Below are 24,466 nucleotides of genomic sequence, written 5' to 3' on the forward strand. Positions count from 1 at the left end.
AGCAATGACAGTATGTATTGAGAACCAGAAAAATGTCTGGTCTTTGATTAAGAATCTCACTCCTGAGTATTTATCATAAGGAAATAATTCAAAGGAAGAAATAGCTTTTTGTACCAACTTATTTATTACAACGCTTATTATTAATAGTTAAAAATTAAAAACAGCCCAATAAGGGGTGATCAGGTCAACAATGGGATTAGGGAAGTAGTTTATAATGCATTAATTTGACATTTAAAATTAAAGATATAAGATACATATTTTCATCATATACATGTACTATATTGAATAAAACCAAACATGTAACTTTTGAAATTCAGATTGTTTCAAAGTTTTTATAACTATAAAGAACTTTGCATAGCATATCCCTGAAAGGAATGCCTTTAACTATTAAAGTCTTACTTTTTTGTCCACATCTATGAGTATTAAAGGATATATAGTCTTTATGGAACAATGTCTACTGCCAAATTGTTCCCTAGAGAATTTGTACCAATTTACAGTCCAAGGAAGTGGCCATTCATTCCTTCATTTCTCACTTGTTCATGAAATACTTACTACATGCCAGCACTGTGTTAGGTGCTGGGAATATAGTGGTGAGGAGGGTGAACACACACCCTGGTCTCAGGGAGCTTAAGGTCTAGTGGGGGTATGGATGTTAACGCCAAACAAAACAAAACTAAAACTAAAAAAACTTTTTGAAAGTCAGACACTAATATTCAATCCCCATTTTTCTCTCATTCTCTTTGAGCAGTTGATTCTCATACAAATTAATTTTATTTCTCCTCAAACTTATTTAAAGGTATTATAATTTAAAGAACGATTGGAAAAGAAAAAGTTCACTTATTCTACCAGCATCATTCTCTTAATAATACAGTTAATCAATTTTTCTGTGTTCAATTGTTGTCCCAGCCCCCCCCTCCTGCCCAGCCCCCACCTCAGAGCCTTTTTTCAACTTGGGCTCCTTTCTGCTATTCCCAAACATTGAGAGTGGCATGCACTGTCTCACACACCAACCTCCAGACTTGGGAGTGGGTACGTAATTGTTAATGCACAGGGTAGTTGAGGAAACTGAGAAGCTGACTGCAGTGGTATCTTGGAATTTATTTTGTCTTGAATACTATGTAATATCAGCAGAGTGTGGGAGCTGACTATAGTATTTTCATGATACCGGGGTTCTGTGAGGGTTTCTTTCTTTAACATGGCTGGCTCAGAAAAAGCTGTCTCATTGGATATTCACTGACCTTCACAGCTATTTTGAACTTTGGGTAAGGGCATGATAGGACCAGCAGAGGGCGCGTTTGTATTGACCAAAAGCTGAGGTTCTACATTGGTGTAACTTAGCTAGAACTGAAATCCTGTCAGTTTTGGGATGGGAACCACAGAAGGGTGATTTTTTTTTTCCTCTAGGAAAATAACCTGATATTTAGGAAGTACTGAAATTAGGACATGCTACGGACTCCAAAATATGGCGCCTTGGCATATTGAATATTTTAAGCCGAAGGAACTTGAGAAAAGGCACGTGCAGAAAGGACTCTCTCACCTCCCTGTTCTCCCCTGAAGCAGGTCAGTATTTTGAATAATATTTATAAGTTTTAGGTTTTTAAAAAAAATCTGTGAAATATTTTAAGAATGCAGAGTGTAGAAAAAAATACTGCATAATGATTAACCATGTACTTACCACCTAGCTTTGTGAAATCTTAACATTTTGCAACATTTGACTCACATTTTTTCAAAGAAATAAATATTTCAGAAATAGTCCAACTCTTCATTCTATCACATACAATGTTATTTCCCTCTCTCCCAGAGATAACCATTCTCTTAAACTTGGTATTTATCAGTTGACAGGGTTTAGGACATGCTATGGATTCCAATATATGGTGCCTTGGCATATTGAATATTTTAAGCCAAAGGAACTTGAGAAAAGGCAGGTGCAGAAAGGACTCTCACCTCCCTGTTCTCCCCTGAAGCAGGTCATGTGAGAGGGGCCCTCCCTTTAAGAAAGGAGCATCCTTAACTCTGGAGACAGCTCATTCTCTCCCGACTGTTTAGAATGCCACTTTTGCCATACTTGAGTGCATTTTTTTTTTTTTTCTGGATTCTCTGTATTCTTCTGTCTGTCCCTAAGCAATATCACTTACCTTTAAAGTAATTTTTGATATTTTGCTGGGCAAACTCTTCCACTTTGTTTTTCTTCAAAATTGTATTGGCATTTTTGACCCCTCTTTATGACTTTCAGGATCAACTTCCCATGTTCCACCAAAATCTCTACTGGAGTATTTTAAAAACTGAAATTGCATTGAATTTATGGGTTAATTTAGGGAGAATTGTCATCTTTATGATGGTGAAATCTTCCTATGTATGAACACTATATACAGCATTATATAGAAAATTATATTTATTCAGGCCTATTTTAATTTAATTTAATACAGCTTTATAATTTCTTCATAAAACTGACATGCCCTTTTTAAAATTTATTGCTAGGACATATATATAATGTTATATTTAAAAATTACATTGATCCTGCCTCCTCCATAAACTATACCACCGGATAACTAAATAATAGAAAAGAAAAAGTCTCTTTTTTAAGAGTTTTCTGGGAGAAACAAGATGGCGGCCCAGGTAACAGCTGCACCCGCCGCCTCCGCAACCACATCAAAATTACAACTAAAATACAGAACCACCGTCACTCAGAGCCTCCTGAGATCTGGCTGCACAGAAGCCCCACAACCAGGGAGCTGAAGAAGCACCGAGACCGGGAGGAGGGGCAGAGACGCGGGCGGATCGGGGCTGAATTGGGGAGACGCGGCCGCGGGCCCACACCCCATGCCGCGGTTGAAACCCGGGAGGGATATCTTGGAGGGGGAGGTTTCCTGGGGGAGCGAGGGGTCCCAGCCCCACAGCAGGTCCCCAGCCCAGGGCTCCAGGGTTGGGAAGAGACGTCCCCACAACTCCGGGCTGTGAAAGCAGCGGGAACTGTCCCTGAGGGTCGCGGAGGCTGCGGGAGCCCCAGCGGCTCCTCTAAAGGGCCCGGCACGGACTCACTCGGACGCTCCCTCCGAGCCCAGCGCCGGGCAGCAGCCTGAAAGGACCCGGGACACTCGGGGAGGAACTAACCTGCCTGAGATCCGGGCGAGAGGCGGAGGGGCGGCTTCCTCCCAGGCAGAAGGGCTGGCGGAGGCCATGGCTCCTTTGGCGAGTCCTCCCCGCACACAGCCGGCAGGCAGGCGCCATATTTGAATCCCCAGCACCTGACTCACGCCTTTGGCCCCGCCCCGTGATTCCCGGAGGCCCCGCCCCTCCCCACCTGCAGGCTCATCCAGGCCATTTCCAGGGGCTTTTCTATGAAGTGGCCTCTTGAGCCTCATGCTTAGGACTTTCCTAAAATCTCTCAAACAAGCAGCAGCTGCCCCATATGGATTGATAAGTGGCCCCAGGCCTGGCACTAGTGGCAGCTGCATTGGCTCACAGCTTGGCCTCTCCTGGACACCTCCAAGCCCAGCACAAGTAGCAGGCAACTACGGTTTGCTGTGTCGCTCATGCTGGGTGGCCCTGGGCAAGGCACTGGCACAGGCTGACTTTGCACCTCCTGGGAGGCCCCAGAGACAGTGCACGTGGTGGTCAGACTCGGCCACGCTGGATTACAACCCTACCACAGCCACGAGTGACACACTCAAGGGGCGCACTTGGTGAACACCAAAGCTCCACTGAAGTAAATCCTGCTCCATAGGGGTATCTCCAGCACAGCAGCTCTTTGGCTGTAGTTGCAGCTGGTCCTCACAGCCGATTGGGCGGGGGGTATATTCCTCCCAGTGATGCCAATAGCAACCAAGGATCAGCTACAACAGGACAGTGCACACAGCCCACACAGGGGGGCACCTAGAAGGTCAAGTTCAGGTGACTGGGGAGGCTGAGCCACTGGACCCTACAGGACACCTACTGTACAAAGCCACCCTACAAATTCCAGGAGACATAGCAGCTCTACCTAACAGATAGAAACAAACACCTGGAAGAAGTCAAAATGTGGAGGCAAAAAAACATGTCACAAAGGAAAGAACAGAAGAAATCTCTAGAAGAGGAACTAAATGAAATAGATCAAGCAAGCTAATAGATACAGAATTCAGAATTTTGTTTATAAGGATGTTTAAGCAGACTATTAGGGAAATAACTGAGAAAATCGATAACATAATAAAGTACCAATTTGAAATGAAGGCTATGGGGACTGAAATGAAGAATAATTTACAGGGAATCAACAGTAGAGTAGAGGACGCTGAGAATCAAATCAGCAATTTGGAACATGAGGAAACAAAAAACACCCAACCAGAAGAGCAAAAAGAAAAAAGAATCCACAAATATGAAGATAGTATAAGGAGCCTCTGGGACAACTTCAAGAGGCCCAACATTCATATTATTTGGGTGCCAGAAGGGGAAGAAAGAGACCAAGAAATTGAAAACCTATTTGAAAAAATAATGACGGAAAATTTCCTCTACCTGGGGAAAGAAATAGACTTACAAGTCTAGGAAGCACAGAGGGTCCCAAACAAGAGGAACCCAAAGAGGCTCACAGCAAGACACATCATAATTAAAATGCCAAAGGTTAAAGACAAAGAGGGAATCTTAAAAGCAGCAAGAGAAAAGCAATTAGTTACCTACAAGGGAGCACCCCTACGACTGTCAGCTGATTTCTCAACAGAAACTTTGCAAGCCAGAAGGGAGTGGCAAGAAATATTCAAAGTGATGAAAAACATGGAACTACAACCAAGATTGCTCTACCCAGCAAAGCTATCATTTAGAATTGAAGGTCAAATAAAGGGCTTCACAGATAAGAAAAAGCTAAAGGAGTTCATCACCACCAGACCAGCACTACAGGAAATGTTGAAGAGTCTTCTTTAAGAAGAAGCTAATGAACAGAAGAATCTGACAAACTAAATAGATCCAGAGACATTGATGCATGCAATAGACGATCATATTTCAGAGGAAAGAGGGAAGAGGGTGGAGGGTGGGAAGAGATTAACCAAAGAAGTTATATGCATAACCCATGGACACAGTTAATAACGGGGTGAAGGCCTGGGGATGAGAGCAAAGTGGAGGGGGTCAACTGGGGGAAAAAATGGGACACTTGTAATACTCTCAACAATAAAGATAAATTAAAAAAAAAAAAAAAGAGTTTTCCAAGTAATAAGTGAAGAAAGAATGATAGAATTCCAACATCACTATTTTGCAGCCTCTCATGGATTAATGGATATGTATCTACTGGCATCATGAAGAGACGAGCAAATATTATGTTTCCTGATGGAAGAGCACAACGCCCTCTACGAAGTGGACTTGCCAAAAGGAAAAATCGAATCTGAGTCTGATCAAGTCTCTAGATCTAAGTACTAACTTAAAGGAACCATAGAAGACAGAGAAACTTGTGGACCTACACCATGAGAATGCAATCAGCAACATCTAGTTGCGGGAAACTCTACAGAACGAATGACCCAATTTCCTAAAAATAAACTAAAAGGGAAACCTATAAATGAAATAAGACTTAAATGTCATATAACCCATTGCAAATGAATTCTGAAACAGTTGTAACAATTACAAAACAATTAGGACATTGATAAAAATGACTGAATATTTAGTTACATTAAAGAATAGTTCTAATTCTTAGGTGAAATAGTGATGCAGCTGTGGTTATGTCAAAAGAGTTTTTTCTTATCTTTTAGAGATACTTACTCAAGTGTATATGGGTAAAATGATATGAGCTTGCAATGTGTTTCACAATAATATGGAAAGGAGGAAAGAGTTGGGGATGTAGGTGAACAACATTGGCCAGGAGATGGGGACATGGGATTCACTGTACTGTTCTGTTCACCTTTGTGTATGTTTGGGGTTTTCCATAATAACAGTTATTTCAAAACTGCATTATGAATCATGCTTTATGTTTTAAAGCACGATTTCCCCCACCATTGATTTTTATTTATTGATCTATATTTAGTAATCTTGCTGATTGCTTTTGGTTTGTCTTTTAATAGCTTATCTGTAGAGGCCCTCAGATTTCCCATGTAAGTAATACTGTTTTCTGGGAATAATGACTGTTATTTCCTCCTTTCCATCCTTTTACTTTTCCTTTCTTTTGCTTTCCCTACTGTGCTGGTACAGTGTTGAAACAGAAACAGTGAGAGGGGGCATCTTTATCCCAGTCCTGTCTGGAGATAGAATGCTTCTAAGGTTCTCCCATTGAAGTGTGATGTTTACTGCAGGTTTTTGGTAGATACTCTTTATCAAAATCAGGAAGTCCTCTTCTAGTCCTAGTTCCATAATAGGTGAACTTTACAAATTTATTTTTCCTTTTGCATCTATTGAGAGGACACTAAGGTTTTTCCCCTTTAACCTCTTGATGTGAATTATATAAACAGATTTTCTAATATTAGACCATCTTTTATGAATTCTTGGGGCAAACTGAATTCAGTCATTATATATATACATATATATGTATATATGTATATGCTTAAGGATTTAATTGGCTAATATTTTATTAGGAGTTTTACACCTTTGATCATAAGTGAGATTGGTCTATAAATTTCCTTTCTTATGTTGTCCTTGCCTCTAGTTTCAACTGCTTTTGGTTTTGAAGAATTTGGTTTCACGTTAGGAATGAGCTTTACTTCCTGGAAGGTGAAGAGCTTTTTCAGGATCAAGGGGCAATAGCTGTGTTCTGGGATTCTTGGGACTTCCCTGGGGTTTCCATCCTGGGCTGAGTGGAGCGAGCCAGAAACATTCTTAAGGAGGCACCAGTTCCCGCTCTGGAGTACCCTGAAATGCTTCCCAGAGGGAGAAATAAAGCAGCGACAGAGTGTGTAGGTCATCTGGTGTGCTAAGTAGCAGGCTCTTCTGAACCTAGTGCCGGGGCTCCAGGCAGCAGAGCCTGGCCGTGTTCAGTGGCCGCGTGGGCCTCGCACGAAGCTATGCGAGAAGCAAGGAGCCCCGACCAACACCACGAGGCGACACTCTACAGTGGTCCCACCTTCCAGGCTGTAGATTCTGGGGCAGGGGCACCGCCTCACCTTCCGGGTACACACTTCTGGTCTCCCTGTTTTCTCCCCAGCTTTAGGAGAAACTTTTCCAACACTGGCTAGCCTTTACTTTTTCGCACAGGTTGGGCAGTCATTACACTCGTTTCTTCTGGAGCTGTTTACTCCTGAGCCAGGAACCGCCCCTGAGGAAAGGCCTTGAGAACAAAACTAAATTGAACTAAACACTCACAAGCGCCTTGGTGTCGTGGGAACCGGGGTTCACATCTCAGCTTCTCCACTTACTGGCTGTTACCTTGGGTGGGTTATCTAGCTTCTCTGAGCCTTACTTTTCGTATCTGTGAAACAGGGATAATGTACTTTACCTTGTAAGGTTGCAGAGAGAATAAAATCAGAGAAACTGGCACATAACCTTTCACAGAATGTAGAGGCTGGCGAGGCTGCTTCCTTCAGACTGAGCTTGCTGCCCAGACCTGGACTTATGCAAAAAATGGCCTACACAGGGACTCCGTCAGTCCTCCAAGAGCAAGCCCCACCCCACCGAGGCCGACTTGGAAAGTAAAGAAATCATTATGCTATCAACTTAGAGCAAGTCCCTCCTGACAAAGTGCAATTTATGACTACTAAAATAAAAGTCTTAAAGAAACAGACTAACAGCTAACCTTTAGTGAGCACTTACTTGGCACCAGGCATTCTTATAAGCACATTTCACGTATTAACTCCTTTATGTCACAACTACCCCATGAGATAAGTACTGTTAGTGTCTCCATTTTACAGATGGTGAAAGAAAAAATGCCCAGAGAAGTTCAGTAACTTACTCAAGTCCACACAGTAAGTGGTGGAGTCAAGGTTTAAACTCAGGGAATCAGACTTGAGAGTCAACGCTCTCAATCACTGTAAACTGCCTAAACGGTGACCTCCAATCCTTCCACACCCATTCTTTTTAAAAGATTTAAAATTCTTTTTAACAATTAAAAAAAAAAAATTTTATTGCTTTCAGAGAGAGGAAGGGAGAGGGAGAGAGAGATAGAAACATCAATGATGAGAGAGTCGTCATTGATTGGCTGCCTCCTGCACACCCCCGACTGGGTATCAAGCCTGCAACCCGGGCATATGCCCTGACTGGGAATTGAAACATGATCTCTTGGATCCTAGGTTCCTAGATTGATGCTCAACCACTGAGCCACACCCAGCCAGGCTAAAATTCTTTTTAAACATTAGCATTTATCATTCAGGACAGACAAATGCCTTCTTTAATTTTCTGCAGTGATTTTTCACTGCATGAAGGACTGTGTGAATAACCTTTATGGAACTCAGTCTCGGCCTGTCCCGCTGTCATGAGACAGGCAATCTGTTTGACTGACTTGGTCATTGCTTAGATTTGGCTGTGTTCTGTGCTGTTTAAACCTCTATTGCACTTGGCTGGAACCTGGGAGCCTTGTCAGTATTCACATTCTGCACATGCGATTTATGATACAGAAGATCGGAGGACTGGAACGCGTTTCCCTGGCTATTGTCACTCAGTTTTGAAAATGGGGGTGACAGGATACTTATGTTAGCAGAAACCTTACTTAAAAGCTTGGCCAAACCCAGGGATTGGGCTGCCATAATATTTTATTGTCTGATACCCAAAAGCAGTGGAATCTTTTTAAATGAATATGAAAATTATTTTCGTCTAAAATGTCAAGTGAAAGTAATAGTAAAAGATGAAAACAGAAAAAGATCACATTTAGGGTGAAACCAAGTCCATGACTTTGCACATTTATCTCCAGTGAGCTCGTATGGTCTCTGTCACCCATGGAGTCCAGGATGCTACAGGGAGCCGTGGTCTCATTTCAGACTGGTAATCATTGTGATATCCAACTTGAGATGAATATTCACTAAAGGACTATTGTACAGGAATTACTTCATTTATTCCTCAGGCAGCCTTATGAAGGGAGTACTGTTTTTAGCTTCAGTGGAGGGCACTGAGGCACAGAGAGGTTAAGGTGGAGGTAGTCCAACTCCAGAGCCCATGTTCTCCACTCAGCTGCTCAGATTGTTGCTGTTAGCCTGCAGAGCATCTCATGTGAATTAGAGAAAGGCACCCCAGTAGAAGAGCCAGGTGGGAAAAGGAGCCCCTTGCACCCAGGGCTGGGTGCCTGGTTTAGGGGGGAGAGCAGGATTTTAGCTTGTACTTGCTCCCTCTGCTGGACACCTTTGTATAGCAAATGATAAGCCCCGTCCTGGCTGGTCACCCTGCATCCACTCCGTGAGACCTCAAGAGTCACACATTTCCACTCCTGCACGAAGCAGCAAGGAGAAAGGACAGCTCTGCTACCTGAGCCTAGCCAACTGCAGCATCACACAGCAGCACACCCAGATACCCCAGGGAAGAGCTTAGCGTCTTGTTCAGAGTTGGGGAATATGAATTATGCCAAAAAGCCCAGTTCTGGGCCCAATATTTCCTAGAATCATCATCATTATCAAATGGAGCATCATTTTTGGAGGAAGCCACACGAGCAGCTCTGGCTACCTCGAGCTGTGGGTGGGGTCTCTAAAGATGCTGTTCCCCATCTGTTGGAATATTATCCCTCTAGGCAGGGAACCTCAGCTCCCTCACCTGCATATCCAAGCCCCTGTAAAAGCAGGAAAAACAAAGATGGAAGTGCCTGTGAGGTATTTTTGTAATGACCCCAAAGTCTCCACTCTCTTCCATCCATCTGCAGCCACTGGCAGGAAAGACATCATTCAGTAAGTGCAAGGCCATCAAAGCATGTACTCATCAGTTGGCTAGTGATGTGCTAGGAACACATCAGAGTCAGAACTCAGCACTGTGGTCTGTATTCTGACTCCATCCCATGACCTGAGAGAAAATGGAAGGGTCATTCCCCATGAACATCTTTGAGCAGAGCAAACTTCACCCAACAATTATCACAAGAAGATTATAAAACCCAAGCCAGCTGTCTCTACCTTGGGTGTCTTGATGATTTTCTCTGAGGGGTCCTCCTGATTCTTCATGATAGTCCAGTTCATCTCCACTTTCCTGTTCAGTTAACACACAACAAAAGTGCATCAGACAAAATAAGTGCAAATACTCTTGTGGTCCATGCCTTTCGGTAAAAAGGAATCCAATTTTATTAGTTGTTTCTTCTCTTTCTTTGTCATCTTATTTTAACTTAAGTGTCCAAGAAATCTGCTACCGTTGTGAACAGCTGAAAAGCAAGGCGGCTTAGCCACAGCATTGAGCACTTTTAGGTTCTTAGTTGTCCTCTTGTAGGAGGCTCATCTCGTGTATCTGTGCAGGGCCCAATGCCTGGCATTTATAAGTGTTAACTGCAGTGGAGGTGGGGCGAGGGGGTTGGGGGGTCCCAGGGAGAAGAATGTCACAGGCTAAGACCAACTGGTGGAAGGAAGCGGGGTACCTCCAAGGACTTGAGGGAGGACCAGTGTGATGAGAGCAGAGTCTGAGAGAAGTGGGAAGGGTGGGGAGGAGTCAGATCTCCTAGGTCTTGAGAGTAGGGTAAGGACTTCGGTCTTTATCTTGGGAACCAATGGAAGGCACTGAAGGTTTAAAGTAGGGGAGCAAAAGGGTGAGATTGGCCTTTTGTGGAGTTTCTAAGATTATCACAGGTTGGGTTTCTTATAACATTTAATCCCCTCTTCTTTCTTTCTCTGTCACACAAGCTGCTTGCAATCCCACTGTCCAGAAATCTCCATAACAGTGGTTCTCAATCCTGGCCGTATATTAGAATTCTTCATGGAGTTTTAAAAAATATAATTCCCAGGGTCTAACTCCAAACATTAAAATCAGACTTTCTGGAGCTCAGGCATTTTTAAGGCTTCTTGGATGATTCCAATATGTAGCTAGAATTGAGAATCACGAATCTTCTCTAAAGTGCTGGAATAGCAGCTCTTTAGTAGCCAAAGAAATGTGCCAGGTAGAGTCCGAGACCCCAAGTAAAGCCCCGTGTGTCTGATGAAGCCAGCTCTTGGCCTTTGTCCCCTGGATCTCTGATTAGTCCACAGCTTCTTTTCAGCTATAGAGAAGGAATCTGATGTGGAGGGCCCTGGAAGTCCTTTTAGTGACAATCAGTTTTTCAGTTTATTATCAAATACCCAAACTGCTTTGGGAAGAGATGATTAATTACCTGCTAATTTGTTTGACATTTTCTTCTCACTGGAGGGCATTTTACCCTGCATGTTTCTTACTTGTTAACTTAGTATTTGTAGCTGACGAGATATTCTGACATAAAAAAGCTAGAGCAGTTAAGTAATTTTCTTTTGTACTTCTCATCGTGGAGACAAAGCAGATTTGCCCTAAGGCAATAAAAAATTCATCCCTGAATAAATGGAGAGGTTTTAAAAAAATTATTGCAAGAAAAACCTGCCTCAGTCATAGTAAACTGCTGAGTTAGAAGACTAGAAAGAAGATACATTTAAAAAGTTCCTGTTTATAAATCCTCTTAATCTAACAGGAAATTGGGTTAAAAGGAAGAAATAAGCATCCCCCTTTGGAAGAATTTTGAAGCCAAGAAGGATAAACCTTGAATCTTAACATGCAGCTGTGAGCCTTCAGGGGCAAGAAATATTCTCCTCATTTCACAGATGGGAAGATGGAGGAAGAGAGAATCAGGGGTTTGGAAAGAATGTTTTGGTGAGACCCTGTTAGAAAAAGAATTAGCCTTGATTTAGAATTTTGTCTGTTGCTTAGACGAGTGTCCAAAAAGCTATCATTTTTACATATACAAACATACATGTGAAATTACTTATATATAAGGTCATTCATTTGAAAAGATTGTAAACAACCTAAATGTCTCATTGATTGGGGACTTGTCAAATAAATTATAAGAATTCACACAATGGAATACTATGCAACTGTTAAAAAGCATCTTTTTACGAATTAACATGGAGGAAACTCCAAGATATATTAAGTAAACTAAGTAAGACTGTGAACAATGTGTGCAATATGTTAAAATGTGTTCAAAATATCTACCTCTCTGTGTATTTAACTGTTTGTATTGGCTTATATATGCATACTACAACTCAGGAACTAGCAACAGTAGTGTCCCAGGGTAAGGGAACAGAGCAGTTGGGAGACATATCATTTTATACTTAAAATTTTAAAACCTTCTGGGTGTATTTTGGATTCTGAATTTGAATTGAAAACTAAAACCAAACAAAATGCTATCTGTCACTTTTAATATGAGTTACAAATGCAATGGCTAAAAGGAGTGATTGACTATTTGGTGAGTGAAACAAACTAAAGGACTGAAAATTCAAATCCCAGCTCTATTTTTCTGGCCAAGTCATTTGCTCTTCATCTGCTCATTCAGCTTATGAACATTTATTGAGTGTCTGTTGTGTGCCAGGCACTGTGCTAGGCATTGGGGGAACCAAACTGAAAGACCTATTTGTTAGAAGCTCACTGACTTGCAGAAAAACAACAGGAAATCTCAACCGTTGCAATGCAGTGTGATAAATGTTGTGAGAGATTATGATAGTTTTCTGCGGGACCTCAAGAGGTGAAGCTAAATTAGGCCAGGGAAGGTTTGTTTAGCAGTGGATCTGGTGCTAAGTCTTGCAGGGAAGGGGAGGTAGGGCACTTCCCAGAGGAGGAAGCAGCGTGCGGGTTAGGGGGTAGTTTGGTGTGTCTGCAGCGCATGGACGGTGTGAATCAGACATAGGCCGGATCTTGCATGATGCAGTTTGGAGTTTTAAAAAAAATTGCATTTGTTATATTTTTCTATTTATAAAAGAAATACATCTCTGATGCTGGGATTTAACCTGAAGGCTAATGGGGACATGGTAAGAAATCTCAAGCAGACCAGGGATGTGACTAAGCTGAATTAGAAAAAGCACTGGCAGCAGTTTGTTATTGTAGGGCTGGGGAGGGTGGGTGCTGGGTGAAGATAGGAACAAACACTTTGTTAACACAAACTGCAGCACTGAAACCAGAGAGACAGCTGGGGTGGGGATCCGGGAGCCTGCCTGCCTGCGCTGAAGCCCTGACCCTCACCTACCCTCCTGCCTTACAGGTGATTCAAGTTACGTAACCTCTGAGCCTCAGTTTCTTCAACTGGCAGCGGTGGGCCAGGTGACCTTAAATTCTCACCTGTCCTTGGAGAACCTTACACCTGCCCTCTCCCCTCATGCACAACGCCCCATCTGAGCATGTACTTCTAGGCCCACGGCGGGCTTTCGTAAGGAACTGTGGGAAGGATGGAGGAGCGCGGGGTGCAGGAGTCAGACGTGGGGCTCCGGTTGGCTGTCAGCCGGCTGTATGGCCTATTGTTGAACTCAGCCTTTTCATCTGTGAAATGGGAGTGATAATAAATATTGTACAGAATTCTTCAAAGGGCTTAATTAGGAAAATACATTAGGAAATTCTGTGTAACACCATGTAACACAAGCATCCAAAAGACTAATTTCAATACCTTCTTAATGATGGAAGAGAATCAGTATCTCATTTGAGAGTTTCAACTTCAAGATAATACAACTTTTCATGTGTATTAAAAAGATCTCATACTTTTTCTTTAAAAAAGAAAAATGATTTATGAAAAATTATAAGGTATTTTGTGTGATTAATATTAAAATATATTAAATCTACACTCCTCTCCCAGGTTCTGAAGCCAGAACAAAGATGTACAATTAAATTCTTCACAGGAACAGTATAGGGAGACCTCATCGACATAAGGTATTGTAGGTTTTGTGGCTTTGAATCCTAGCTCCTTCCATTGCCAGCCTTGTCACCAGTCATCATCTCATCTCAGCAACCCTCAGTTTCCTCACCTGCACAGTGGTGTTCTGTACACTTACCAAGAAGGGGGTGGGAAAAATTAAATAAGGTTGAGTATGTAAGGGGCCTGGCTCTTAGCAGGGATCAGTCAGCCTATTACGGGCTGAATTGTGTTCCTCCAAAATTCATATGTTAAAGTCCACCCTCAGTACCTCAGAATGTCACTGCATTTGGAGATAGGGTTATTAAAGAGGTAAAATGAGATCATCAGAGTGGGCTCTAATTCACTATGACTGGTGTCCTTATAAGAAGAGATTAAGACACAGACACACATGAAGGGAAGATCGTGTGAAGACTCAATGGGAGGAAGGCCATTTACAAGCCAATGAGAAAGGCCTCAGAAGAAATCAAACCTGCTGAAACCTTTATCTTGGACTTCTAACCTCCAGAATTGTGAGAAAATAAATTTCTGTTGTTTAAGCCACTTAGTCTATGGTACTTTGTTATAGTTGCCCCACCAAACTATTATTATAAGTAATAAATCAAGGAAATTATTTTGAATGCTTGTAGCAAATATCTTTCTTTGCCAAGAATCATTCCCTTACTCAGATTTTAAGATTCAATTTTCCCCTAGTCCCTGTGGCTTCAGGCTGGGCCAGTTAGTGTGTTCCATTCCCCGGCCACGTTGATTCATTTGGGCATGGGCATGTGACCCAAGTTGGGCCAATGAGATTCTGTTCTGGAATGATCTAGAAAAGAGAAGCCGGTGGTCATCTTGCTACCATGGGGAAAGAGCCTATCTAAGAGGAAGCAGGGGAAAGCAGAGCCCAGCCATGCAGAGAAAAGACTGGGGCCAACTACCTGGCTCTTAATCAAAGCCCAACCTTGCAGAGCTGAGACTGGGGTCACCCAGAGATGTCACATGAGAACTCTGGATTAGCTGAGGTTAGGAGGGTGACCCTCATGGTCTCCAAAGTCTCTGCCAGCACTGGCTAAAAGCCATAAGCATTTGGTTTCTTCTCTGTTTCTGTCTTTCCTTGTTGCTTCTATCAAAGAGCTGGGATTTTGTCCTCAATGGTAGCATGAAGGACCTGAGATCCTTCCATGCCAAGACTTGCTTTGTTCCTGATCACTTTCCTTTACTCCATGGTCATTTATTTCCAGTTCATTCAGCTCTGAGGTGTGCAAAGAATGGGTGGGAAGAGGACCCTAAGCCAGAGGGCTGTGGGATGAAAAGAGGGATCAATTTATGGGGTGTTTATTGACCACCTCCCATGTGCCAGGTGTTGTGTTAGTTGGGGCAGGAAGGGTATTGCAAAGATGGACAAATGACGTCCCTACAACAGGAACTCTCAGTACTCTTAACTAGATGTGAAGCTGAGCTTGGGAGAATAGAAAACAGGATTAGACATCCAGAAGAAGATCTGCAGTTGACTTCTAAATAGTTAACTCAAGAATCAGTCTTGCTACAGTAGGACTATCAGCTCTACCAAGTTACAATGGTAAAATGGTAACAATTATTTGTGCTGATACTGTCAAGATAAAATGAATTATATTTACCTGTTTTATGAGGTGGCTCAAATTCAAGGTTATCCTTTCTCCTCTCTGTTCCCTGTCCCTACCATCCAAACCAGCTACCCAACTGATTTGTCCCCAACAGCTGGCTGTGATTACTGTCCTAATTTGTTCTTTCTTCATCTGCTACAAACTGCCTATTTTCTGTCCCTTCTGATAAAGCAGGAACTCTGAGGGACTTCTGAAGCTGTTTTTGTAGCATGCAGAAGTATATTAACTGGGATGCCTGTGTATGTGCCTATAAAACCCCTCGTCTTCTCAGTGTGAGATCACCTTCAGGAACAGCGTCATGTCGATGTGCAGCTTGCGCGTGTAAAATTCTTTTCTGTTTGAACATATCAGCCCTTTATTTATACAACTTTGAGGCTCTTCTGTCTTCTGAGCTGCTGCCTCCAAGGACTGCTGGGCTGCCTGTGAAGAGAAGCAGAAAGCCCACCTTTCATTGGAATGATATACAGTGCGACCAGAGCTAGTCCAAATCCCCAAATATTTATAGAAAGTGATTTTTCATCGTTGGAACACTAATAGTAACACCTATTTTTACCATGGAAGACACAGGGGACCATATGTACACAGAATAATCCGAGACTGGTTATTAATTCATACCTGGAGCTGGTGTAATGGGAAAGTGAGAAAGGCACCTCACTACTCAGGGTTGTAATCACTTTGTTTAATCCTCACAACAACCCTATGAGGCAGGTACTCTTATTCCCATTTCACAGATGAGGAACCGGAGGCTCTAGGAGGTTAAGTAACTTGCCCAAAACCACACAGTGGGTAAATGACAGAGCTGAAATCACCATCTTTCCAAGACTCCTTTTTTAATGAGATCGTTTTGATTCTTCTATAGCATGAATCATTAGGAAATCTGCCTTGCAGCAAATAAAGTTATAGCAAGGTTCCAGTTTATTTCCAAACTTCACCTGTTTGCTGTGTTAGGGAGAGTGATTTGAACAAATCGAGCAGAGAGGGAAGGAAGAATGAGCTAATAGAGGAGTCTGGGAGGCCCCGGGGGCTCTGCAGTCTTTGGGGCTACGCCTTCTCCTGTCGCCACAGCATGCAAATGGTGTCATGTTTCAGTGCACTACAAAGCTGGATCTGAAGTTGCTCCCCAGCCCAAGCCCCGAATGGCAACATGGGTGATCGTTCCAAGATGCAAACCGGTATCAGTCCTCTGCTCAAAACCTTCAAAGGCCCTTGCCCTCAGGATGCAGGCCAACCGGCTTAAAAGGTTTCCAAGACCCTTCCTGCCTGGCCCTGGACTTTCTCTCCTGCCTCATTTAGTCATTCAACAAATATTTATTGAGGGCCTTTTCTAGGCCCGGCAGAGCAGATACTGCGGTGGAAGAAGCAGACAGAAGTCTCCACCCTCATGAAATTGCACATACATTCCGCTGAGAGGGAGGAGATAGCAAGCAAGTGGAACATGAGTTATGTCTGGAGGTGATTCGTGATATAGAGGAAAATAAAGTGGAGAGGGGAGTGGGGAGTATCTGGAAATGGCGGTGGAGGCTGCAATTTTAAGAGGGGATGCCAGGGAAGGCCCCATGAGAAAGAGAAAGCAACGTTTGAGCTCTGCGGACGGTGAAGGAAGGCTCTGCGGGGCTCTCCCAGGGCCGGGCTTCCCTCGCCGAGGGAGCAGCAAGTTCAAAGGGCCGCTATCCACTGACCTTGCGGTTCCCCGACGAAGCCACCAGACACGCGCCTCCTTCTCCTGGGAACACGCTCCTCCCTTCTGATTCCTCCCCATCCTTCAGTCTGGCTATCGGTCCTGCCCATGGCATCCCAGGGCATTGAGCATCCCCGCATTGTCCACAGTGATGCTCATGCTGTGTAGCTACCCAGCCTCCCCAGTAGACTGTAAGCTCCACGAGGGCAGGAACCAGGCCGTTCTGTCCCCCTGTGACAGCGGCGCCTGGCACAGGGTCCGGGAATGCATACTCATCTGATACATATTTGCTGAACAAAAGAATCACGATTGTACTGGGGACAAGCTACCTGCCATGGCCCGGCTCAGTTCAAATGCAGAGGGCCAGCGAAGACACCGTTACAGGAGGCATGTGCTGACCTGTCCCCTGTGTAGCTCCGGCTCCGCATTCCCAAAGAGGAAAGTTATTTTTCAGGGCTGATTTGCTGGGGTCGCACACATTAGTGCTCCATGAGATCACCCTGGGTGTGGACTTGATCATTTCCATATTTTCTAGGAGACTAACTCTCGGATGTCTGTTTCTCTGGGCTATCATAAACGCTCCCTCCCCTAACATTTATATTACTTTTAAGTATTAATGATGAATTAACAGTTGGTGGGTCCCCACAAGCAGCCATCATTCCAATGAACATCCACACCCCATTCCTTTGTTTTGAAATGTAGTTAGAGATGAAGAGTTTCTGGACAAACACATATCCAATTTTTTGTTTTTGTTTTTTGGTCATCTCAGCCACATATCGGATTAGCTTCTTGGGGTAAGACAGCCCCTCCCTGTTTCTAGATCAAATGAAAGCATTTTGTCCCCAGCTAGAATTAGACAAAGCATTTCAAGCTTTCTAGCTTCATGAATCACTGGGTGGAATAATAGAAATCTGACAACATTGATTTAAGGGAAATTTCTCCATTATCTCCAAGAGACAATTCTGTGTTGGGCTAGAAGACAAAAGGCATCGCCAAGACCAGTTCCAACGGCTGGAATTACTTTAACTCCTAATGTGGGATTCAGATTGAAGAGTGGGGAGTTGGGAGGCTTTGAGAAAGTCCCTCCAAAGCACTTGACCTATAAATCTTTTGATAAAACAATTCTCTTGACTATATGGCTCATCTCTCTACTGTCTATGGGCCATCAATTCTAGCTTAATGAAATGTTTTCAGTGAAGTCTCTGTAGTCACTGGAATGTGAAATACTGTTTGCTTATCATGTTCAAGACTCCTAACAAATAAATGATAGTGAAAGGGGGTTTGGGAGATGGGAGGAAAGAAAAGATGGAATATATAAAGAGGATTCTAAGAGGTAGTGAGAAAAGAGAAAAAGTCAGAAAGTTGAAACCAGGAAAGAAAGCCAGGCGTTGGGGATGGCTTTTCATTTATTCTTTAAACTGATATTTATTGGGTGATATTGACTGATGTGTCAGACAAACAAACACATAAATGAGCAGGATGATTTCAGGTAGTGGTAAGTCTATGAAAACAATGAAATGGTGATAGGATGGAGGTTGATGGGGAGGGGGTGGGACTTGCCTTTGGGTGATTAGGGAAGACCTCTCTGAGGGGGTGGCATTTGAGCAGAGAACTTGGGGACAATAAGGAGCCAGTCCTGGAAGGATCTATCTTTAGCAGTCAGTGTATCTGATTATTCAGAGGTAAAACCATGCAGGGATTCTTTGAAAAAGAAAGTAGAATTCCTGAATGCCTGTTCTGCCCCAGCCTCCTGGGCTCCATCTCTGACCATGTGAGGCACCCCTCTGTTTTCTGAGCCATCATAATGGACACTTGCAGCTCTTGGGCTATTTTGGGAGCAAAGACTGCAGAATAAGTAGTGAACAGGAGTCCAGGTCTCTGAAGGTGAAGAAGGGAGAAAACACAAGGTTAGATAGAAGGGAATGAAGGCGAGGGAAGCAGAAGGAATCAGAGGTGCCTGAAGCTTTTTTGTTTTTGTTTTTTATGTGTATGCTTTAGTGGGAACGATCATAAAACCGATGGAAGGGTGAAACGTTTAGCAGAAAATAAAAACCCATTCATTCACCTATATTGTACTGTAAATACTTTAATATTTTTATGTTCTGCTAAAGACACTTGGAAGTCTTTCTCTTCAGTAAATGAAACAATAAAGATTAATGAGCTAATTTGGTAAAGCTGATTTGAATTGCACAGAAGGTGTTGCGTAAGTTCTTGGCATTTAAAACGTTATCTGACATTTAAGGGGAGATGACTGCTAATGAATTCAAGAGCTAATCTTATACTCTGACAGACTGAGCCATGGAAAATCCAGGATTATTATCTTGCTGTAAACCTAATGTAATTCAGTTAAAAGCCAGAACAAAAGAGAGCTATCAGCTGTATACAAATATCCATATGCACATATATACATACATATATATATGTGTGCGCATATATATATATATATATATATATATATATATATATATATATATATATAAAGTAGCCGAACTTACTGAGGACATCGTCAAATTAAAGAAATATCATTTCCTTTCTTACTCTTGGATTATAATATCCAAGCTACAAACTCAAGGAGAAATGCTTCTCCCCAACAATTGTTCCTCCTCCTTCAACTTGTGTATTTTGAAGGGTCACCACTATGGGTTGTCTCTACAGTCACTGGGGTATCTTACTACAAGGAAAGGAGATTCTAAACCCAACCAGCTAGATCTCCACCCATGGGTCCCACAGAGCCACCAAAGATATGGATCTGTCCTACAGGCGTCTCTCAGGCCCTCCCTTTACCCCTCTCACTCCTTTCTAATTGGGGTTCCCCATCTCTGTAGCTGCGGCTTAATGGCTCCAAGAAGAGCTATTGTCCCTCATTAACAAGGCTGCAACACTCTCGCTGTCTAACTGCCGCCCACACAGCGCACAACTTCATTCTGCCTGAGAGCAAGCCTCCAAGAGTCTCTGGGAACCTGTGGGCAAGCCAAGCTGGAGGAAGAAAACAGGAGGAGGGAGGGCCTTTGTGGCCAAGATCTGAAATGTGCTGGGGCACACACCCCACCATTATCTTAATGCATGGAGAGCAGGGGCGGGAGGCCTTTGCTGAAAGCCTTATGTGGTCTATCAAGTTGTCACATCAAACCTCTGTGCTCACAGGGCATTTGTCCCCCTCCTGTGAGCAAACAAAAGGAAAGAGACAGTCTCTTCTTTGGACCACTAGGCCCCCTACTTGGCTGAGAGTCTGTCCCTCCACTTCCCTGGGTGGATGGGGGTTCTGAATCCCAGTGGGGATGGATAGATCTGAGAGATTTAGTTGTTGGGTGTTGGGGGGGGGGGAGGCCTGGGATTCTGAGTTTCCTCCAGGCCACGTCCCTTGTTGGGTGGTGGGGACCAAATCCTGGAAAGGGCCACTCCTGCCAGGAGCTATGGGCTGAAGGGCCTGGCAAGCTTCCCTGTGCTTGCCCTTCTCAGGCTGTTATTTCTTGCCCATGACAGCCTGTGGGACTATAAGTGGGCAGTAGGAATGGGGACACAGGTGGGGCTGAGCAGGGCATGTAACTCTGCTGGGCTCCCTATGACTGGGCTGCCTGGAGGGATCTGAGTGGACCAGGGGCTTCTTATATTCTATCAGCTTGTGCAAGGCCGGCTACCCTGGCCATCCCCAGGTCCCACTCTGAGACCTTGTCTCTGTCTAGGTTTCCCTGGCCTGGAGGAGCAGGAAACCTCTAGCCTTCAGGAGGCCAGATGGAACAGCAGGCTCTCAATTCAAGAACCTGGCCTGTATGCACGGCCTGTTTTCTGAGGAGCGAAAGGGACCCCAAGCCACAGCGTGGTTCCACCCAGCACAAGTCTGCCCAGTGGTTCCTGTGCCAGTTACCTGGGTTCATCATGCTCCTCTTAGCCACCTGCCATCCTGGCCTACTTTTCATCTCCGAAAGGCAATGGGTACTGGTGAAATAGCCTGAGTGGACAGCTTTAGGAGGGCCCCACAAGGAGGCCTCGTGGAGGTACAGTTTGCTTGGAAGCCAGAGAAGAGCTTTCTTGTCTCTCCCTGTCACGGATTTTGGTCTCCATCCACTTTTTGATGCCTCAAATCTATGGAAGGAGATTTTACACCCTCCTAAGTGTTTAGTAAATTAGCATAATAGCTAGCAAATATGAGACTAGGAAGAGAAACACTGTAATCTCCAACCTCAGCTTTCGTGAGGGACTCATTTGGTGATTTTGCCAAGTCATTCTGCTTTCCGCGCCTCGGTTTTCCTGCCTCACTGCTCTCCTCTGGGAGTTTTTGAGTAATGGAACCCAGGACACTTTAGTTCCAGGGCTTCTACTACCTGGAAATAAGTCTTATCTGTGAGTTCTAATATTGTTCTCGGTTTAATTAAGTGCTTTGTTGACACAACAGAATCATTGTTTGTCTGGTTTAGCAGGAGCTGGAGGAGAAAAATTTTAAGTCAAAATAGTGATCTCTTCTGCCCCAGGGGAGGTAGAAACGAGTTTTTTCTGTGAGGGGGCGTCTGGCTGTACTCAGGCTGGAACTTTGCCTGCGTTTGAGAGAAGACGCACCCTATTTTAGACTGGGAGATGGGAGGTGGTGGGTGCAGGGTGGGAAATCTGGGCAAGTCCCTAGTTCCTTCTAATCCCAAACTTTAACCCCAGATTGTGGGACTTTCTTGTTATCTTGGCTCTGATGTGACTTTTCCAATCTGACAACCAAGAGATAGCGAATCTCAACTTGCAAACTGATTCCACTCTAAAATGGTTATTTAAAATCAGTTGATTTTCACTAGAAAAAGAAATGTTACCCATGGTATTTTGATTCCCACACTGGCCCATAAAAGCTTATCTAACCCGTAATTTAGTTGGACCAAGTTGTTGAACTAGCCTTGGTAATGCTGGGACAGCAGAGGGCTGGAAGAGGAAGAAAGATATCCTTTCCCTTTCTTTCCTGCCCCTTTCCCCTCCATTGGGCCCTGCTGTCCTCTGACCTCTAAGTTTTCCTCAGCAGCCACATGCTGTGGGGTTTGGGGCCCTGCTGGACATAAGGCTTCCAGCTCCCAAAATTCCCTGCCTCCCCTCCTCCCCCTGGCCTTCAGCTGTGCTCCCTTAGGTGCAGGGCGGAAAACGATTAAAAAAGAGTTTACAGTGAGATATGAGAAACCCAAAGGAATCTCTAATAGGCAGAACTGTAAGCAGTGAAATAAAATTCCAGGCAGCATGGAGGATACTGGGGGTTGGGGGCAGGGCTCGGGGAAACAGTTGGTGGACTGGCTCATAGTCCTGCCTTTCAAGCTTCTCTCTTTCTCTCTCTCTCTCTCTCTCTCTCGCTCTCTCTCTCTCTCTCTCTCTCTCTCTCTCTCTCCCCCTCCCTCCCTCCCTCTCTCTTTTTTAATCCTCACTTGAGGATATTTTTTCCATTGCTTTTTCAGATAGAGTGGAAGCAGAGGGGAGAGAGAAACATTGATGTGAAAGAGACACATCAATTGGTTGCCTCCTGTGGATTGAGCCTGCAACTGAGGTACTTGCCCTTGACCGGGCATCGAATCCGAGACCCTTGGCCCGAGGGCCAACCCTCTAACCACTGGCTCAAACTGGCCAGGGTTCAATCTTCTCTTTTTCCATCTCTGAACCCTTAGGTTGTATACTAGCTCCAAGTTCTGTTTTATAATGGCTTTCAAGGCAAAGGGTGGGGGGAATAGTATAATAGTTACTATTGTAATTTACTGGGATTGCTTAGTGACAAGCAGTGTGCTAATCCCTTTCCATATGTTGTTTCATCTAATCCTTGTCAGGACCCCATGAGGGAAATATTATTATCCTTTACAGATGAGGAAATTGAGCTTCAGAGCGGTTGAATAACCTGCCTGCAGCCACAGGGACAGTGTGGAAGAAGCTGGGATTTCAATGCAGCTTTATGAGGTTCCCAATCCAGTAGGCCTCTCTGTTAGCACAGGCCACGTGTTGAATGGGGCCCTGGCTGTCGTGACATCTGTTTCCTCATCTGCAAAAATGGGGATAACTGTATCTACTTCATAGGGATGTTGTAAAGGTTAAGGGAGATAATCCTAAACTTTCACATAGTTAACCTCAAAAACATTGACTGTTATTACCATTTAAAAAGACCCTCACACCCGGCTGGCGTGGTTCAGCGGATGAGCATGGACCTAGGATCCAGCTGACTGCTGTTCGAGTCCCCGTCAATGCGTATGCCTGGGTTGTGGGCTCCATCCTCACCCAGTAGGGGGCATGCAAGAGGCAGCCAATCAATGACCCTCTCATCATTGATGTTTCTATCCCTCTCTCCCTCTCCCTTCCTCTCCCTGAAATCAATAAAGACATATTTAAAAAAGAAAAGGAAAGAAAAAGACCCTCTCAAGACAATGGGGAGGTAACTGTTGAAGCTTATGATAGGTACATGGACATTCATTACACTATTCTCTCTATTTTTGTGTGTGTTTGAAATTTTCCATAATAAAAATACAAAAGAAAAAGAAAAAAAAATTAACTAGGCACATATCATGTGTCTGGTTGGAACTAGCAGCCAACAAATCAATAAACACAGACTTACTGGAATAAATAATAGTCTAAGTGAAAATTCAACAAATAAAAGCCTTGATTTTATAATTAGAAACAAATCCCTCTCTGTAAATTATCCTTAAATTGTCAATGAAGCTTTTGGGCTGACAAAGTAATCCTGTGGTTGAACCAAAAGATGAAGTTTGCTTAGATCTTCAAAAAATCCTCTGCAAAATTTTACAACCAAAGCTATGTACAAAACCAGGGAGAGGGAAGGGGAGGGGAGAGAAGGAGCCTGGAACTCAGGGAAATGCTATACCAGGCCTTTAGAAATGAGAAACACAGGGTGGGAAACAAAGCATACTTCTCTAGATGGGGAAATGCAGAGAGTTAATTCTCCTAAGGTTCATTGCTAGGCCCAATCTTATCAGCCTCAAAAAGATCTCTAAGAAGGGTGCCTAATGACATCTTCAATCTACACACAACCTAAAGCTTTTCCTGAGAGTGAAATACCAAACTGTGGCAACCAACAGCAGGAAGTATCTGGAGATTGTGTGATTGTTAGAGAAATGGCAGCTGAACTTCCATATCATTATCACTGGAAATAAAACAAGCACCATCTCCAAATCCTATTTAGAAGATTAGGGACTTTTTTCTACCCGGGACATGGACCTTAAGGTCAACAAAAGATTTATCTACCCCACACCATAGCTACCACGTGCCAGGAACGGTGCTAAATGCTAAACACATGGGATACAAAGGTGAGTAGGCAGTTTAGAAAGAAAGTCTGCCTTTAAAGAGTAGTAGCTTGTTCTTTTAGGTAACAGTCAGAAAGTTCAACAGAAGGTAGGGTATAGGTTGGAAGGACACCGAAACAAAAGGCTATCTTTGTACTTTTGTACAAAAACTTAGTGTGTCTACAGGTGTGTGTGTGTTTTTTCTTTGTCCTGAAAGAGGAAGGCTGAAAGGCGATATGAACACCATCTGTGA

The 24,466-nt window shown here is 43.6% G+C and overlaps 1 protein-coding gene across 2 annotated transcripts in view; it reads right to left on the minus strand.

Moving 5' to 3' along the window:
• KIAA2012 overlaps positions 1-24,466 on the minus strand; it is a 99,854-nt gene that overhangs the window by 17,421 nt on the left and 57,967 nt on the right. For both annotated transcript variants that reach the window (XM_081142732.1, XM_081142731.1), the window contains exons 9-10: positions 15,577-15,714; positions 9,963-10,035 (exon numbers count right to left, since the gene is read on the minus strand). In XM_081142732.1, coding sequence (XP_080998858.1) covers positions 9,963-10,035; positions 15,577-15,714 — 211 coding nt within the window. The remainder of the gene's footprint in view (positions 1-9,962; positions 10,036-15,576; positions 15,715-24,466) is intronic.

The sequence above is a fragment of the Miniopterus schreibersii genome, assembly GCF_964146895.1.
Source record: "Miniopterus schreibersii genome assembly, chromosome: 7".
In the NCBI taxonomy this organism is placed as follows: domain Eukaryota; kingdom Metazoa; phylum Chordata; class Mammalia; order Chiroptera; family Miniopteridae; genus Miniopterus; species Miniopterus schreibersii.